Below are 19,430 nucleotides of genomic sequence, written 5' to 3'. Positions count from 1 at the left end.
CCAGAGGCAGCTAGGCAGAAGGGTACAGGGCTGTAGAGAGGGCAGGACAAGAAAGGAGGGAGAAATAATTCTCCAAGTCGGGAAAGAAGGAAAATGCCAAGGACCTAACACCAAATTTATCACTTTTTAAAAACAAGAGATTTTCCCCTAAAAGTGGAGAAATAAGAAACAAATCCAGTGTCCACACACTTCCAACTGCAGTCTTGAATCCAGGATATCCCCTTCACTCTCAGACCTGTTGTGGGAAAGGAGACAGAAAAGAGAGGGTGAGTGAGAGGCCAGAGGGCCTGTTGTCCCCTCCCTTGCTGGTCTGCCCAACTAGCCTGTTAGTCAAGCATCTGACTTCTGTTGTCTGACACCAGTTCCCACCCCTTGTCCAGTCTACACAGGAAGGGAAGACTGTAAAATCAAAGCTCGTAAGGTTGTTTTATCAATGCTTCTACTCCAGACAAAACCGCTGCTTACTCTTGCCTGGACAGGTGAGGATTCCTATGGGTTGCAAATGCCCTTTATCAGAAAACCCATGGTCTATTCCAGGAGCCAGAAGTCCTAACACAGAGTCTAACCTCAGTCCCTCCTGCTGTAGCTTCTCTTTTTTACATCCTCTTGCAATAGAGAATAGCTCTTCAGTGACCAAGGCTGGTATTTTGTTCTCCTTTCCCTGACTCCAGATCTTAGCCCTCGCCTTTATCCACACAGCCTGCTCCCCAGCAGACCTGCAGTGCAGCCCTGGTGGCTTACCGACTTGGCTCCCTGGGAATCCAATGGTGGTATATGGGTTGAGGGTTCCTCTGTGCTGGGTTTCTCACTGTCCCTCTTCCGTGTTTTTGGGGTGGATTCTGCAGGCTCTAAGGAGGGAAAATGGGGGTGGGTGGGAGGGAGAGGGGATATTCATGAGGGCTTGTAGAGAGGGCAGTGCGTCTGCTCATCCCCATCCCATACTCCAATGACCCCTGAGAGGAGCCAAGACCTATCTGGGGCAATGGGGCAAGACCAACAGGGTTTTCTCTGATTTTAAAATTTGGGTACAATCTCAACATGTGGCTAAATCTAACCTGAACTGATAGGAAGCTATTTATAGTCTATTTATCCCACTTAGTGGGACAATTCATTTCACTGTAGAAATATTAATGTGTTTGATTACAGGGTGCTCTGCGGGGGCATGATGTAATATACACTATACATACTGTATCATCTTCATAAAATTGGAAAAATTCTGACTTCTGGAATAATTGGGACAAGGGACTGTGGACGTGTATTAACAGCACCCCAGCAGTTTCCATTTATTACATGCTTTGTATGTGTCAGCTATTGCGCAGTCTCATTTAATTTTCACAAACAACCCAATGAAATAGGCACCGTCATTATGATTTTATAGAGTGAGGTTCAGTAAGTTGCTCAAGGCCTCTGGGCTGGGAAAGGGGCAGAGCGGGGCTTCCAGCCTGTGAGTGCTGTTCCCATCAGGGAGCTCTGAAGCCCAGTTGGGAGGGGTTGGGGTCATTCAGTAAGGAAAGGTGAAGAGATGCCAATATATGCAATCCATGCAGATATATCCATATTCTGAAGACAGTTCCTGGCTGCTACTAGACCCCTCCCCACAATAGTAGGGCTTGCCTTCTCCTGGGCTGGCCCCTCCCCAGCCTGAACGTACTTTGTGCTTTCTCAGAGGCGCCCAGCCTGGACTCCGCTTCTGTGTCTGTGATCCCAGATGGGCAGGTCTCCTGGGTCCCTGTGCTCTCAGCGGCTCCCTCAGGCTCCTCTCCCTGCTGCTGTTGCCCCAGGTGATGTTCAACCATCATCTGGAGCTCTGGGGGCACAGAGAAAGGGAGGGAACAGTGGACATGGTTGCCCAGAGCATCCTCTGTGGACCCTCAACTTCCACAGCCCCAGCAAATGGCCATCACACACTGCCAGTGTGGTTTGACTTTCCCATCCCCTGAGACTTCAACAAGGAGGGACATTTGCTAGGCAATTAGGAGGGACTAAAGCTAGACAATAAAACATATTTCCTTCAAAGGTAAAAAAAAGGTGCAGGGAAGAGCCTTTTAGAACAAAAGATCATCCTAACTTGCTGGGATACTTGGTCTCCTTTGGGGGCAGGAGAAAAGACTCAGGTTAGAGTCAGGAAATATTGGAAATCAAAACAGCATGGTGCTGCCATAAAAGCAGACACACAGACCAATGGAACAAAATGGAGAGCCCAGAAATAAACCCACATCTATATGGCCAAATAATATATGACAAAGGAGGCAAGAACATACAGTGGGGAAAGACAGTCTATTTCACAAATGATGTTGGGGAAACTGGACAGATGTACACAAAACAAAAGGACACTAGACCACCTTCTTACACCACACACAAGAATAAACTCAAATGGATTACGGACTTAAATGTAAGACCCAAAACCATAAAACTAGAAGACAACAAAGGCAGTACACTCTCGGATATTGCTCTTAATAATATCTCCTTGGGCAAGAGAAACAAAAGAAAAAATAAACAAATGGGACTACATCAAACTCAAAAGTTTTTGCACAGCAAAGGAAAACATCAACAGAATGAAAAGACAACCTACTGGATAGAGGAAGATAGTCACCAATAATACATCCAATAAAGGGTTAATAACCAAAATTTATAAAGAGCTCATACAACTAAACACCCTCCTCAAACAATCCAATTAAAAAATGGGCAGAGGACCTGAATAGACACTTCTCCAAAGAGGACATGCAGGTGGCCAACAGACACATGAAAAGATGCTCAATGTCACTAATCATCCGAGAAATGTAAATTAATACCACAATGAGATATCACCTCGCACCTGTCAGAATGGCTGCCATCAATAAATCAACAGTGAGTGTTGGCAAGGATGTGGGTAAAAGGGAACCTTTGTGCACTGTTGGTGGGAATGCGGAGTGGTGTAGCCACTGTGGGAAACGGTATGGAAGGTCTTCAAAGAATTAAAAATGAAACTGGCTTATGATCCAGAGATTTCACTTCTGGCTCTTTATCTGAAGAAATCCAAAACACTAATTTGAAAAGAGATACATACCCCTTTGTTCATTGCAGCATTATTTACAATCACCAAGATATGGATGTAACTTAAGTGCCCAGCAATAGATGATTGGATAAAGAAGATGTGGTACAAATACACAATGGAATATTGCTTGGCCACGAAAAAGAATGAAATCTTACCATTTGTGACAACATGGATGGACCTAAAGGGTATTATGCTAGGTGAAGTAAGTCAGACAGATAAAGACAAATACCACATGATTTCACTTATATGCAGAATCTAAAGAACAAATAAACAAACAAAATAGAAATAGACTTATAGAGAACACACTGATGGTTGCCAGATGGGAGGGGGGTTGAGGGATGGGTGAAAAAGGTGAAGATCAAGAAGTACAAACTGGTAGTTACAAAACAGTCCCCAGGATGTGAAGTGCAGCATAGGGAATACAGTCAATAATATTGTGATAACTAAATAATATTGTGGTGCCAGGGGTACTGGGCTTATCAAGGGGATCGCTTTGTAAATTACAGAAATGTTTAACCACTATGCTGTACACCTGAAGCCAATATTGCATGTCAACTGTAATTGAAAAAAAATTTGAATACTTTTTCTGTGCTACACACTATAATGGGTGAGTTCATATATGTTCTTTAACTTAACTGCCATAGTGGGGTAGTATTTGGGGCTTTGTAGGCTAAGCAGGTTCCCCAAGGCTGCCCAGCTAGTCAGGAGGCAGAGCTGGAATCCAGCTCCAGTTTGTCCAGCAACAATCCCACTGTAATACAGACAGACAACGACTTCCCAAGGGTTCCTTCCAAAGGGGTCATTAGGTCAAATGCTCAACCTCAGGCATAGAGGGGAAGAGATGGGAAGGATCTTCCAAACCTTTCATTGTAGGAGTGGTCCTCGTCACTTTCTTCCGTTGCCGTGGAGACATGGCCAAAGTGGACTGTGAAGGACAGAACACAAGTGGGTGCTAGCCCTCTCACCTGCCTCCTCTGCCTTGTCATGCTTTTGGATTGCAGTCGGGGGTAGGCGTGGAGTTTGGAAAGCAGGGGAAGAATATTTCTGCTTCTCCAACCCCCCTGCAATGGTGAGCAAGGAGAATGAGTGTGGGGAATGTTGGGGGAAACATGCATGTATGTCCACTCATGCATGTTTGAGGGTGCAGGGAAGAGGGAGTCAAAGGTTCTGCAGATGGAGGGTTCTGAGGACTAATCCCCCAATGAGTCTGTGGATTCCCTGGGCTGGGATGAGTGGGAGGGGCCAGCTCACCTTGAGTAGGGGGTTGGGGATCCGGTCTTCATCTATCTCTGAGGGGAACAAGGAAAGGAGAAAGTGATGAGGATAGGGAACCCAGAGGGTCCCCACAAAGCTGAATTCCAAGGGGAGGAGCCTCTGCAATCAGCTCCTTCCTGACCTGTCCCTCACACCTGCCTCTAGGAAGTTAGCCCTGGTGGCTGCCCCAGACCTACTCCTTCCAGCTTCCTCCTGTTCTCCTGGCTGGCTTTACCCCTGCATCTAATTTGGCCCTTGGCTCTGCAGGTTTGTCTGTGTCTACATCCTTGCCTCAGACCTGGAGGTTCCAGGATCTGTGGTCCCTTTGCACTTCCCTCTGAAGTATCCATATCTCTTTCTCCTTCCATCCAATTCCCCCACCCCAGGTCCAGATCTGAACCCTGCAAGGAGGGAACATTGGAAAAACAATACCAAATTTATCCTGTGCAGGGGCCAGAAAGGTACAATCGTTTTCAGTAGTTGGAGGAAAGCTGGAGATACGGGCATCCTGAACTCCCATCTAGCTTATTAGCATGACCACCTTGCTTCCACTCTCCCGTCACGCTCCCCATGACATTCTCTGAGACCTTGGTCCTCCCCAGACCTTGATGGGGACACTGGTCACCAGAATGCCAGCTGCTCCCTGAGCTTTTTCTAACCTTCCCATCCCCCTCTGGGGGCTGTGAAGATAGCTGATGGAGGCTGTCCCTCCCCCACAGCTGTCACTGCCTCTGGGGGTGGGGGCTGCAGCATCCGGGAGAAACCTGGAAGGCTGTTGCGAAGCAACCAGCACTCACTTGACCACCCCAGTTCCTGGGGGGCTTAGGAACCGGGCGGTCTCCCTCCCCTTCCCAGCACTGCTCTTCTTCCCAGAGCAAAGGAAATCCTCCTGCTAATCTAGCCACCACTTTTCTGCCTCCAGGGTTGAGATCTCTGACCTCTTAGATCTGCGCTTCTTCTACCAAGTGCACCTTCTCTCACCAGACCCAGCCGTCCTCAGTAGCCCCCACTCCCCTCAGCAGGCCATCCCAAAGGTTACCTGGGGATGACTGGTCACTGGTCAGCACGAGGGTGGCAGGGGTGGGGCGACGCCTCCGAATCTGAGGAAAGAGGTCAAGTACATGTGGAAGCATCAAAGCCCCACCTGACACCACTCAGCAGTATAATCCAGGTCAGCCAGTTACACTTCAAAAAATGTCATGTTACACTGAATCCGCTAGCCCAGGGTGGACTTTCTTGGGCCCACCCCTCTCTGCTTGGGACCCAAAAGCCCTCCCCCACTTTCTGCATCTCCTACCCCCTTTCTGTCTCTGCATCTCTCCCCAAGTCCTGGCCCCAGGTCTCCAACTCAGCAGCTATATATGCTCTAGCACATCGATCTCTGGCCCGCTGTCCTTCCGTCCATCCTGGATCAATGGTCAGAAATAACCTGAGAGGGCACCAGGCTCTTCCTTCAGTCTCCCAGCCCACCCCCCAAACAAACATTAACCCTTTGTGGGCAGGCACTTGCAGAGTACCCCTCCATCCTCCACCCAGCCTGGGAAGACAGCACAGAGACGGTAGGTCTGAATGTTCACTCCCCTGGCCTGTGCCCCTCACTCTCTAATGTCCTTCCTAACCGTAGACACATTGCCTTTCTGATTTGTCAGGAAATATGGTCTGTGGAAATCCTTGTCATGGTAAACGTGAATGAGCTGGAGCCTGGTCAGCGCTTGAAGCTAAGCAGAAAAATCTTATCCTGGGCTTTGGGTCCCCTTTTAAGAAATTAACATATGAGAGCTACTTGCTGGGCTTCTGAGACCCTTTTCCTGTTGCTGTTCTTTTGTCATGCTGCCAATAAAGTTGATTGTTGTTGAAGTTGGTCCAAAGACTCTTGGGACATGTAGTTTTTGCTCTTTATTTGGAGGGTTTAGGGGCTCCGAAGTAAGGGGAAAGATGGGTTGGAGTCTCAGCAGCTCCCTCCAGGGCAGCAGAAGGGAGGGAAGGCTAATGGGACTTGAAAGGGGCTGCAGGGGGCATTATTACCACAGGGGGTGAGGGTGGTAAGATGCCTGCCCTTCTCTATGCCTGGGAAATGGGTACCAGCCATAGCAAGAGGGGGTGTCAGCCAGAGGAGGATTCTCCTCAAAGAAGAACGGGTTGCATAGGATGGGGGTTTGTTGAGGTAGGGCAATGTTTTATCAGGAGAATCCAGTGGCATCTGTTTTTAGTGACATATCAAAGTCCCTGGCACTAACAGTCCTGTGTATGTGTGCACACGTACACACATGCACTGCACAAACACTAGCCGTGTCTGTCTCTGGCTATTCCTGGTGCAAATGTGCCAGGTGCCAGCAGGGGAGCATGGGCGCTCCACGTGTGTGGGTGGGGGCCATCCTCTTAGGAGGGAACTCCTCTCTGTTTCTTTCCTGCCCTGGGGGTGGGGACTGGCTGTGGAAGAGACAGGGAGAGGGTGGGGTACAGATTAGTGGGATTTGGGAGCCTGAGAAGGAGACTCCAAGTGTGACAGAAAGGGCCTTTGAAAGGACAGCAGGGCTCTGTGATCTTGCCCAGGTCCCTTCCTTAGCCAATCTCCTAGGCTTGGACAAGATTTCTAAGCACTCAGTGTCCTTGAGAATTGTGAGGGAACAAAGTAAGACTTCCTGAAGCACGGCCCAGGCACCTGAACTACTAGGAAATGAGTAGATGCTCTCTTTTCTTTCTTGCACTTATCCCAAATCCTAGCTCTCAAGGACACCTGGGGCCTTTGCATCTTATTTATTTCCAAACCAATCATGCCAAGGACCTGGTAGTTGTGACCCCCCCACCCCGACCTCCTGACACTCCGTGCTCCCCAGATCGGATCTTCTGACCGGTTTTTGCCCTCTCATGTCAGTCTGGGTTGTTAGCTCCTGCCACACTGGAGCTTTTTGCCTGCACACTTGGGTAACAGCAGGAGGGGCTGAGGTTAGACTGCAGCTAAAATTTCAGGCTTGGTAGATGGATTTCTGAAGATTAGAGAAAAGCAGGCTCAAGTCCCAGTTCTCTTTGTCCCTCTGGCTCCTTAGCACTGCCTCATCCCTCTCCTCTGCCCCAGACCCTGAACCAGCTGCCCTCCCCCAGCACACACCTACACCTGCCTCCTCTAACACCAAACAGATGCAGGTGTCAGGTAGTGAGACCTGTTTGTGCCAATGGAAGGCAGTTCTGCTTGAAACCTCATCCCTAGCCTTCGCAGCCCACACTCTTGGGCCCTTTTCCTGGGTCTGAGGTTACCTTTGCCAGTCCCCTGCCTGCAGGCATTTCTCCTGAGCCCAGGGATGTCTCCCCGTGCTCTTTATTCTCCACTCTCCTCATCCTCAGGAGCTCTGAAGTCTCACCACAATCCCTCTACCATCCCACCTCGGAGGTCTGGAGATGTGGTTCTCCCAGGCCAGGGAGAGGATGGAGAGGCAGGTACCTAACCCCTACCCACATGGGAAGCTGAAGTTACAGGGAGAGAGAGTGTGCACCTTCTCTTTCCCTTCCCATCTAGACCTGATTCTATCAAACAGTTGGATCAACAGAAAGAACATTGTCTCAGCCCTTCCTGAGAGGCCACAGTGTTTTTTCAGGTGGGGAGGCCCAGCAGAGCCCTGGCAGCCAGTTGGGGGAAGTAAAGAACTGACCTTGTGGGAATGGATATTCTTTAGGAAGAGGGATATCTAGGCAAAGAGACGGAGACACAAAGGAGATGGGGAAACCAGCAAATATTTGGCAAACAGGCTGTAGTAGTGACCAAGGTGGTCACCCTCTCCACTCACACTCACTCTCCCTGAGACACACACTTGCTCACACACTCTCACACGCTGCTGCCACCTCTGCCAGGCTGCTCTGAGCTAAAAATAGTCTAGGCCAGGAGGCTGGGCCCCCAGCCCTGGACTCCCACCCCTTGAGCCAAGGCCAACACAGGGCTTCTCCCCTGACGATTGCTCAACTTGAACCCCAGCCCCTTACAGCCCCCGCCTGTGCCTTCCCAGTGTCATCCTCTTTATGCCACCCCCACTCCCTGCTCCAAAAGGCAGTAGTTGGGAAAAAGGACCCACGTGTCCAGACTTGCAGAAAGGGGAGCCTCAGCCTGCAGACTGGCTGGACCACCTCTCCTCCCAAAGCCCCAGCCAGGCCTCGCAGTATTCCCCAGCCCCTGCTTGTCCTCACTCTCTGGGATCCAGCAGGGTCGCCCCTGGTTAGGAGAGGCCCAGGAGGGCGATTTCTCTTCTTTCCACCAGGATCCCTCCATTTCCTGCCCTCTCGGCTCACCCCTCCCGCGCTGCTGCGAGTACCCTTCTGCTCCCCCACGAAGCGCTGAAACTCTGTCGGGGATTTGGATGGAGGATGCAGGAGTGGCGAAGGAGGGAGGGGTCGTGTCCTTAGGCAGCCCCCTCCCCCAGGGCTGGGAGGCAGGGAGCGACTCTCGCGGGGACAAGCTTCGAGTGGAGGCGCTCGTCCTTCCGTCCGTGTCGGAGAAGCACAGACAGGGGCATGTGGCTCCGACGGTGGGGGAGGGAATAGCAGACCCCCAAACTGGGCGCGTCCGCCTTCAGTGGCGCACTGCTAGGGGAGGACCAAGCGGGGATCTCGGATCCTACAGTCCAGGGATCCCTCGTCCTTGGCCCCGCAAGTCACCCGCCGCCCCGCCCTGCTCCGCACCTGCTCCGCCGCCTCAGGGTCAAGGTGCGGCTCGAGCAGCGGGACAGTGAACTGGATTTTCCGGGGGCTGTTGTCCGGCTCCATAGCTGGGCGGCGGCCGCTGGCCCGCGCTGCAGCTGGCGGGAAGGCGGCGGGACTCGGGGCTGGGGCGGCCGCGCTGCCTCTCCGCTCCGCTCCGTTCGGTCCCCGGCCCCAGCCCAGCGCGCTGAGCTCCGGGCTCCCGGCTCCGCGCTCCCAGCTCGCGGCCCCCGGGACTCTGAGGCCGCCTATTGGCTCCCCACCCGCCCCTCAGGCCCCCCTCCCTCCCCCAGCCCTGAGCCTTAACCCCGTCGTGGCTGCGCCGCCCGCTGCCCGGGTCTGCACCCCGCTGGCGGGCATCGGGGTGTGGCCGGGGCCGGTCGCGGTGGACAGCTCCGCGGGCATGCAGGTGTCCTCGGAGTTCAGGGCAGGGAGGGGTGTGGGGGAGCGGCTACCAAGAACTTCTCCAAGCCTGGACAGGTTTTAAGGGCTGGGAGTGTGGAGGGGCACGGCAAGAAGGGAGGCAACAAACGTGAAAGGAAGATTTAATTTATGATATTAAAGGGAGTTGTCTCATAGAGAAAAGAAGGAAAGGGGATTTAGGCATGCAGCAGGAAGGATTAAGGCTAGACAGGAAGAAGGACTTTCCCTTGAGAAGAACACACGAGAGCGGAGATGGCAACTTGGAGGGGAGCTGTGAGGTCTGGGCACCAGATCGCTGTTCCTTGGGCGGCAGGGAGAGGAACCGAAGACCTTAGAGGGACTCCTGAGGCCAAAGCCTCTTCTTAAAGTGCTGCTGGCGGTGGGCGGAGGACTCAGAGAGAGAGGACCATCTGGGACTCAGCAGAAGGCGTAATGGGGATGGTGAGCCAATAATGCTTGTGAAATAGATTTCTTTTTCTGCTTGCTAAATTATGGGATGGGAAGGCAGGTGAAAGAAGAGGATGCTAGGGAATGAAGAGAAGAACTCCTTTGGTGGGGTGGCTTTTTTTTTTACAGATGGCCTGGGTTTCCACTGTCACTACTGGCAGAATAATGAAATGATCTACTGTAACTGAAGGAATGGAAGTTAGACTGTGAGAAGAACTTACTGCTTTGGTGTAGGACCAAGATGTCAATCAATACTAGAAAGTAAAGGAGATAGAATATTCATAGGAGCTGTGGGCACTGTGGCAGGGGCTGGGGGGCCATTGGATAGATAGAGAGGTGCTGAGGCCCTGGGGAGGGGCAGGCTGGACATTCTAGGGGGAAGAGGACTGCGGGGAGAGGGGACAAAGGACAGGGAGTTCTGAGGGAGGGGCCCAGTAGGGACCTGGGCCAGATATCTGTTTCTTTTGCTTTAAACCGAGCACCTGGAAAGTTCCATACAGCCCAATGCCTGCTTCTCTGGTCATCCTCTCCTGTAAAGGGTCAGCCTCAACCCTCAGTTGCCTCCTCTCCCAGGCAGCCCTTCCTTGGCCTGGATTTCACATGGTCCCTTCCCCTGTTACCTCCCAAAATAACCTCCTCTGCTCTGCCCCCACCAGCCATATCACTTTACACATGCCAGGCCCATCTCAGTTTTCTCAGGGCAATGCTGGAGTTATAGGGACCCAGTGGGCTGGCCAGACCTCCATTTGCTGTTAACTGGCCGTGCTTGGATGTCATTTGGACTCCAGGGCCCCCTGCACCCAGGCTGTATTTGCAGGGTTCCCTTGCTCTCTCTTTGATGTGGCAGGGCCAGCTTGGGAAACAGCTGATCAGGGTTCTTAGCCCTTCTTCTGGTCATTTGCTACCCACCCCCTAGATGTGACAGCAGAGGGAAGGGTGTGAGGGCCAGATGCCAAGAAAAGGATGGGGTGGGGGATACAAGGGCCCAACAGGGCCCAGGTATTTGCTCTGACCCCTCCACTCACCCACCTCCTAAACACACATACACAGAGCAGGGTCCAAAGTGCCCTTTAAATAGCCGACTTGTCTCTCTCCCACCCCTTTCCATCAGGGCCCTGGAACGTAAAGCCAGAATTCCCACACCCCTATCTCTGGGGTCTCAGACTCTCTTTACTGAGTCTCGGTTTCCTCACTTGTGCGATGGGCAGAAGAGTCCCTACCTGATGGGTTGAGTATGGTATAAGGTAAGGTATCTGACACAAAGAGACCTCAATGAGTGGATAAGTACTGCTTTCCTTGTCTTGTTATCTCCTCAAGGGGCAGCAGAATTAGGAGAATGACCTCACCAGTCTCTCATAAGACCATCTACCTCCCCCCGCCCCCTACCCCTGTCATCCAGTTTGCCTAGGCCTCTGTCATAGTCCCTTTTTCCTCTCAAATTCTGTCTGGTCATGGAAATTCCTCCCAAAGTCTCACACCACTCTTCATGTTGTTTTCTCAAGCCCGGAGTCTCAGACCCTTTGGCCTGAAAGCTGTAGGTCAGAAGAGGGTTCCAGAGAGCTCAGGCCTTGGAAAGATGGCTGATAGGGGCCTGCGTGCAAAGAGGGGTCTGGGAGCAGCTGGTGCTGGGGTGGAAGCAGAGGAGGAGAGAGCAGGGCGAGGGAGGAGAGACAGCTCCTGGTGCTGGCTTCTGGAGGAGGCTGGGGGTGGGGGGCGAAGTGTTTATGGGTAGCGGGGAGGTGGTGTATGACTGGCTTGCAGCCTTTGGTGCCGGGGTCTCCACGTGAGCTGTCATGTGAAGGTGTGAGGGTGACGTTTTGACTTTTTTATGCCCAGAGCTGGGTGAGTGATTGAGTGTCTGTTGGGCTTGTGGGTGGAAAAAGGTGTGGGTGGCTCACCGACAGGGCTGGGGGGCGGAGCACCTCATGCCTCTTGTCGGAGCCATCCCTAGACCAAGTGAGAATTGGAGCCCACCTGTCCCAGGCCCCTCCCCCAGCCTGCTTTTGTCTGTACAAGGTGTGCTCACCAGTGCAAGGGCAGTCACAGCCCCTGCTGGAGGAGCAGTAGCTGTTCCACATGGCACACTTCTGGGTTGATGAAATATTTAAGGTTACAGAAATGTGACTTAGTGATGCAGTCACTTAAGGGCTCCCACCTGCCCCTACTCTCAGAGCTGGACTCTCTGTTGCTCTCAGCACTCTCCACTTTTATTTATCTATCCTCTTCACCCCTACGAACCTTCTCCTGCCTTCTCTTGCGTTATCACTAATCTTTACAACCGACCAGGAAGGAGGGCAGGTGGTATGATCTTTCTTTTGCTTTTCAAGGGCAAAGTCCTGTAGAGAGGTGATGCTGGGATGCACTGCCTGGATTGGGATTTGGGAGGCCAGAGTTCAATTTCTCCCTCTGCTACCGACTGTCTGGGCCCCTCTGAGGCAATCACTCCCTCTCATCCCCAACGCACACACACTGGTCTCAGTTTCCTCATCTGTAAAAAGAGGGGAGGTGACTGCATAGGTTTCTTCCTGTTCTAATATATTGTCATTCTGAGTTGGGATGCTCCAGCGACATAGGCAGGAAGTCTGAGAACCCCAGGGGACTGGTCCCTTATCTCTACCTTTGCATTTCTACCTGCCTGGCCCACGTGGCAGGGGTGAACTCCTGCTTGTTGACTACAACACGCATGCACATTTTTCTGCATACACAGCTCCAAGGAGGGGAGGCTAAAGACTGATTTTACACACCCAAAGAAGCAGTGGCCCATCCAAGTGGTCCCCCTGGGAAGCCATATGCTCATACCAGTTTGCTGCAGTGTACCCAACATTCCTGGAAACTCGTTTGGAGTCATCGCAGAGCTTGTGGCATTTGCTCTGAGAGCCCTCATGGGGAAGTGAAACTTGTCCTTCAGAGTGGCTTGGTTCTTCTGGAAATGAGTGAGAATCTGTAGGGGTCATGCTGAGTGAAGAAGGAAGGAGGCCGGGTGAGGAGTGGAACTTGATCTGGAACACAGGTGTGGGAGGTGTGGGTACCCTGTGGTGAGGGTCTATGTCCCCTGGGGCTCCAAAGCCCATCTAGAAGTTCTCCCTGCAAGAGAAGTTTCCAGAAAGTCTTGTGAGCCCTGGCAGCACCGTTAGAGTAGATGTCTGGCCTCTCAGGGGCTGACTTGGAAGGCCCAGCCTCCTCCAACCGTGAACGGCCTGGTTTGCCTATGAAAAAGCCCATCGTGGCAATCCTGCCAGGCTTGGGTGCGCACGCCCCTGCATCTGGCACTCTCGGGAATGGGTCCAGAGCTGGTGATTCAAACAGGGGGGATGCTCATTTCCAAAGTGCTTCGCCTCTTTTTGAACCATAAACTGGTAGAGTTGGAAGAGACATAAAAATCAGTCAATCCACCCCCTTCAAGAGGGGAAACTGAGTTGAAGAGAGAGAAAGCAGCTCTCCCAAGGACTAGAACCCATGTTAACACTTTCCCACCAGATTTGGTGCCTAAGGCAGGGCAATGGCTGAACTGAAGCAGATGCATGGGCCAGATGACCTCTTGAGATGCGTTTTTAACCTTACGATCATCACGGGTCTAGGGCACCCAATCCCTGGCAGCCTCTAGCTAGCTCCTTCCACCTCCAACGCTTTAAGAGGTTGAATTTACTCTTCCAACCAGTACTTATGGGGTAGTCACACGTGCCAGGCATCAGGTTAAGCATTGGGGATACAGTGGCACACAGAACAGGTACAGCCTCTGTCCACTAGCATCTTATAGCCTAGCAGGGGTCAGTGTGGAATAGGGTGATTAAGTAATTATAAACGATGTCTAGGTAATTATAAATTATTTAAAAAGTAGAAGTACTATAAGAATGAGGCACATCAGAGAAGGAGGAAGGAAGGACCTCTGACAGGTCAGATGCGCACTGCCCCCCACATCTAGCTCCTTCCAGGAGGGTGATTAAATACCCAGGCTCTGGAGCCGTCTGCCTGGGTTCAAATCCCAACTCTGCGACTGAGTAGCTCTGTGACCTTGGGGATGTCACTTAACCTCTCTGAGCCTCAGTTTCCTCACCTGTAAATGACAGGCCTATCTATCATTACAGTGAGGGGTGGGATGAGGTAATGTCCATAAAGAACCTAGGTTCTAGCTCAGGGCCTAGCACCCATTAAACACTTGAAAAACGGACATCAATAGGGAAGAATTAATCTTAACAAATGTTTCTTTTGACTCTGGAAAAATCAGGGATGAAGAAATGGGGATTTCAAAGCTTTCAGAATTGGGGGCAGACACCCCTGCCCCTTCTCAGCCAGATTCTGCTCCTCCCCACCCTTGTCTGAGCAGCTGTTCTCGATGTCCAGCTGTATCCTCATCAACATGGATGATCACCCTGCCCTGCTAATTAACACCCGCCCTGTTAATGATTAAATGTAATGACTTTGACTTGGGGGTGGGATGGAAAATTCCCTAGCCACAGGACAGGATGAGGGTAGGTTACCGGGAGTAGGAGCAAAGGGCCCCCCTGAGCTCTGGACGTGTTGTTGATGGTAGGCAGCTGGGGGAGCAGATGCCAGGTTTTCTCCCCAGGCTGCTTAGCAGGGGAGTGTGGGTGGAGGGGGGTCATTTCAAAGTTACAGCCCACCCTCCTCCCAGGCTTGGCAGAGGGCGCTGGGCCCCAGCCCAAACCTTGGTGTTCCTCTTGCCAGGGGTCAGCCACTGACTGCTGCTGGGGCTGGAAGGACGGGGGTGAGAAGGTGTATCAGTTTCCTCTGGCTGCTGTAATGAAGTGTCTCAACTGGGTGGCTTCAGTAACAGGAATTTATTATCTCCCGGGCACCTTTCTGGCCCCACAGAGCTTTGCTATCTCTCACGGTTCTGGAGGCTAGGAGTCTGAGGTTAAGGTGTCAGCAGGGCCGTGCTCTTTCTGAAGGCTCTAGGGAGGGAATCTGCTTTGCCTCTCTCAGCCCCGGTGGCCCCCAGTGTTCTTTGGTTTGTGGCCCAATAACTCCGGTCTCTGCCTCTGCCTTCACAGGTGTCCTCTCCTCTTCTGATAAGATGTCGGTCATTGGATTTAGGACCCACCCTAAATCCAGGATAATTTCAGCGCAAGATGCTTAATTAAGTACATTGACGAAGACCCTATTTCCAAATAAGGTCATGTTTTGAGGTCCTGGGCGGACATGAATTGTCTGGAGAGACCATTGGACCCACTACAGACAGTGAGAGTGCCTGAGAGGGCTGGGAGAGGGTGAGCACAGGGGCTGGCCCGTGAGGCCAGGGGTGTGTCTCCCCTCCCCCAAGAAGTGGAGGCAGTGCTCAGGACCCTGGGTGGGTGGGGCTGGGTCTCTGGAGGCCTCTAAAGAGAGGCTACTGATGGTAAAGAGACGAAGGAATGGGACCAAGGGTGTTCTAGGTTGGGGGAAAGAAGGCCGAGGGAACTTGGAAAGGGAAATCCTGGGTCCTTGTGATTTATTTAGTTCAGTTGGAGGGGAAGTATAACCTGCACTATATTATATATTGCATCTACTATTGTATATGTTTTATATTGTATATTATATACTATATGACAACCACAATTTGCCATATAATAAAAAAATTAGGTTGCATTTTGGTTATATGACTTTTGGTGTTATGAGACAATCCTTTATATTTTGTTGGGCCATCGATCAGGGGTAATTTTTTCCCTTGCTTCTGGGTAAAAATCCAGGAAAACCTTTTAACTATTCAGCTCACTGTCAGGTGAAAGACCGACTCAACTCAGTAATTAGAATGACCAGGTCAATACATGAATCAAAACAAACTATTCAATGTCACTCTCCCACAGCCTGCGGGCTCCTGCTGCAGTTGGAGCTGTGGAAAGGGGCGTGGTGTCCTCCCTCCCCCCTGCTCCCCAGCCCTAACCTTCACCCACTCCCCTTAGGTGCTGCTTCTGAGGGAGGCATGTTGCGGGGGAGATTGACTGGGTGGTGTAGAGCAGACAGGAGGCGTTGGTGAGTTTTTACATCGGTTGGCACTCAGCCTCCTACTCCCTCAACTAGCAGTATCCTCCTTCCTTCCTCTCTGATGTCCTCTGGTGACTACTCTCTCACAGGCCCCTTCCTGGACCCTCAGAGCTTTGCTGTTAGCCCCATTCACCTGTGTTTCCTTGTCCCAGAAACCCGAGCCTCCTCCTTCGGCTGCTGGGGTCCCTTTGTCTTGAGATAGCCCGACTGCAAAACACCCACCATGGATACATGGGGACACACTCGTTTCTCTCCCAGGACATATAGCTAGTTCTTTCGTTGCCAGGCAAATGCTGGCAGCCCAGGGCGTTCCAGAGTACCGGCTCTGCCAGCCTGCCCACACAGCCCTTCCTTGGTCCTTCTCCCTCCTTCTAAACTTAGGGTGGCACCCAGGCTCCAGGCCACTCTGCCCCTGACTCTAAGGGCCCATACAAGCATCCAGTAGGTTTGCTATAAGGGGGTCGTGCCCTCTCCCCTTTCTTGGGAGAAAGGGGATGGGGCTCACAGCACAGCTGCATCCATACATTTCCTCCTCATAAAGTCTCCCTTCTCTCCATACTATGCTGCCTTTTTTATATCCTCAATCTGGCTGAGGGGGTTAGAAACTAGTTGTTAAGAATTTCCTTAGAAATGCTTCATAGGATGATTTGGCACCTTACTTTGAAATTTCATCTGTCGTACCTTGGTGCTTAGTTGAAATTCTAATTTTAGTATTCTGCTATGTAAGCATCTGGGACAGTTAAAACTGTGCCAGGAAAGAGGGGCATCAGGCTCTAAATCCATATGGTCGACTTCTCTGTCAGGACACCAAGCAAAGGGCCCTGAGGCGGAATGGTCACCAGAGGGCAGCAGATCCTGCTTCGAATGGTTTCCTTCCTTGGACTCATTGGAACTAAATTATGCAGAGACCAGCTGGTGCCCAGGTGCTGGGCCACGGGGAGGGCCTCAGCTCTCCTGTTATATCACCTGGCTCTCTAATGTTGGCCCTGCTTTCTGACTTTCTGCAGTCTAACCACTGTTCTTCCATTTGCAGTATCAAAAATGTCAGTCTGCATTTGACAGTAACAGCCACTTATTGTACTAAACACCTACATTGTAATGGGCCTGGCAATTAAAGCTACACTTTCTGTGCTGGACAAGCGCAGCCAGGGAGGGAGGTGTGTGAACAGACACAATGAATGCAAAATAGCAACAGCTGTGGAAGAGGCAGAACTAAGGGCTTTGTACTGAACCCTTTGTATTAGAAACAGAAAGCAGGCTGATGGTTGCCAGGGGTGCAGGGTGGGGGCAATGGGTGAAGGTGTTCAAAAGATACAAACTTGCAGTCAAAAGTGCAATAAGTCCTGGGGACCTAATGTACAGCCCGTGACTATAGTCAACAAGGTTATCTTGTATATTTGAAAGTTTCTAAGAGAGTTGATCTTAAAGGTTCTCATCCCCCCACCCCCAAATTTGTAACTGTGAGGTGATGGATGTACTAACTAAACTAATTTTGTTAATCATTTCACAATACATGCATATATCCAATCATCATGTTGCACACCTTAAACTTATACAATGTTATATGTCAACTATATCTTGATAAAGCTGAAAAAGAAAGAAATAAGGGCTTTGGGAAGAGTGAGGAAGGAGCAGGAACTGGAGAAGGCTTCCTGGAGGATGGAGAATTGGTGAGTTTTTTTAAAGGATGAGTAGGATTTTGGGGAAGAAGAGGTGTGAGAATAAGGGGGAGGTAGATTGACAATTCCCGGGGAACAAGAAAGTTGACAGATGACGAGGAAGGTGGAGAGTAGCAGAAAGTGGTGGGTTGTCAGGGGGGCCTGGGGCCTAGTGGGGGAACTTTGGGAAGACTCTGTTTCCTGCTATTAGCAGAAGCAGAGCTTCCTTTTCAACTCCTCGGTCTCCAGGAAGAGGGGCTGAGGCTGGATGACTGAAGATTTTACTGAAATTAGAAGTTATTGGAGAAAATGGGGAGATGGGAGCCTTGAGCTTCCCAGGGAGGAAACGCTGGAAGGCTTTGATGTTATTTAGCATTGAAGAAGACTCCATCAGGGGTGGGGTGACCTTGACATAACAGGGGATGGGAGGGCATGGAGTCAGACCGACCTTGGAACAAATCCTGATTCTTCCAATACCCGAGTGAGCCTAGGCTGATTGCTTTATTCTCAAGCTTATTTCCCAATCTACAGATTGGGAATAATAATTCCTACATGCTAGAGATGTTGCAAGTATTGAATGAGACAATATACATAAAATGATTAGCACAGTGTCTGGTAAGCATTTGTTAAGTGGTACGATTTATTATTAGAATGATAATTGCCTTCAGATGTTTCAAAGGTTGTCACATGGAAACCACCAACGTATCTGTTCTGCTCCACCAGGCTGAACTAGTGAGGCAAGTGAGAGGGAGATAGGTTTGGTCTGGCTGGGGGGCAGAATGCTCTTACAACCAGAGCCCCCGAAGCCTGGAAGGGGCTGCATTGTGTGTTCATAGATCTCTGTCACTGGAAGTGCCCGGGAAGCTCTCTGGAGGATGCTCGCATTGGCCCCCAAGCTGGACCTTTGAGGGCCCTTCCTAAGTCACACTTTGGGATCCTTTGGGTTGTTCTGAAGCTGGCGTTGGAGTCTATGAATGGGAGATTCTGTGATTGCCCTTGGAGAAGAGGGGCCCCGGGGCAGAGGGTGCTGGCAGTGGAAAGAATCGGTGTCACCAGACAACAAGGTGGTGTTGACCAGAGGAGAGAGGCTGCGTGGGGTGGGAAAGGGGGAGAAAATGGGGACATCTCTAATAGTGTCAACAATAAAAATAAAATTTAAAAAAGACAGAAAAGAAAAAGAATCAGTGTCTCTCCTGGTCCAGGGCCAAATCACCCATGGCTTTCGCTATCCAGTCTCTTTGGGTGAGGGCAGAGTGTGCAGGAGGCTCTGAGGAAGCTATCCTGTCCCTCCTCCTGCCTCCGTGTGATAACCTCCATATCCTCTGTAGGAAGTTTGGGACTGGTGAGGGGTATTCTTTAAGCCCTTTCCCTCACACCCAATAAAAGAAAGTCCCCATTCTGGGGTCCTCCTGCTTGTCCATGGGTTGAGGAGCCCTTCCTGAGACGTAACCTCAGAGCTCCCCACTGCAGTGTCTGGGCCTCTGATACTGTACTGTGTTCTCTGGGAATGTGGTCTTCTCCTCACCTCTGCATTAATTCTGTAGAGGCTGGGGAAGAGCACTGGGACTTTGAGTAAAGGCTTCTCAGTCCTTCCCAGAATCTTTTCTTTCCAAACACTTCGAGGGAGGGAGGCCCTGGCCTGTGCCCCTTTCTCTTAGAGGAGAGGGCTCTGCTCCCTTCTTCACCACGCCATGAGTGTCAGTGTGAACCCCCTAGTTTCTCTGTCCCTTACCTGCTCCTTCCTAGGAAAGGAGTAGCTAATTTTACCATTCCTTTCATTCATTCATTCATTCATTCAATTTACTCATGAATTCAATTCAGACTCATTCATTGAACTCTAATTGTTTGCCTAATAATTACTGTTCAAGGTATTAGAAAGAAAATGGTGAATAATAATGATCACTAAGTTCCCTGGTTTCATGCAGCTTACATTTTTGTGAGGCAGA

The 19,430-nt window shown here is 51.0% G+C and overlaps 1 protein-coding gene across 1 annotated transcript; it reads right to left on the bottom strand.

Moving 5' to 3' along the window:
* Nucleotides 1-101: 101 nt before the first annotated feature.
* PPP1R1A (protein phosphatase 1 regulatory inhibitor subunit 1A) lies at nt 102-9,220 on the bottom strand. The gene is made up of 7 exons (XM_024575760.4): nt 8,957-9,220; nt 5,328-5,388; nt 4,286-4,323; nt 3,896-3,959; nt 1,652-1,807; nt 742-848; nt 102-235 (listed from the first exon to the last, which is right to left on the bottom strand). The coding sequence occupies exons 1-7, from the start codon at nt 9,038-9,040 to the stop codon at nt 230-232; spliced, it is 516 nt and encodes a 171-aa protein (XP_024431528.2). The 5' UTR covers nt 9,041-9,220; the 3' UTR covers nt 102-229.
* Nucleotides 9,221-19,430: the final 10,210 nt, after the last annotated feature.

This window comes from Desmodus rotundus, chromosome 3 (assembly GCF_022682495.2).
Source record: "Desmodus rotundus isolate HL8 chromosome 3, HLdesRot8A.1, whole genome shotgun sequence".
Classification (NCBI taxonomy): Eukaryota; Metazoa; Chordata; class Mammalia; order Chiroptera; family Phyllostomidae; genus Desmodus; species Desmodus rotundus.
The sequence above is the reverse complement of the archived record's forward strand: the minus strand, read 5'-3'. Positions and strand labels throughout refer to the sequence as shown.

What these genes read in the sequence shown, in the direction of transcription:
- PPP1R1A (XM_024575760.4), bottom strand. Translation starts at nt 9,040, where the DNA reads ATGGAGCCGGACAACAGCCCCCGGAAAATCCAGTTCACTGTCCCGCTG. An exon ending in CAGTGACCAGTCATCCCCAG is followed by an intron (nt 4,324 to 5,327) that starts GTAACCTTTGGG and finishes TGTTCCCCTCAG; the next exon opens with AGATAGATGAAGACCGGATC. An exon ending in TCCCCAACCCCCTACTCAAG is followed by an intron (nt 3,960 to 4,285) that starts GTGAGCTGGCCC and finishes TGTCCTTCACAG; the next exon opens with TCCACTTTGGCCATGTCTCC.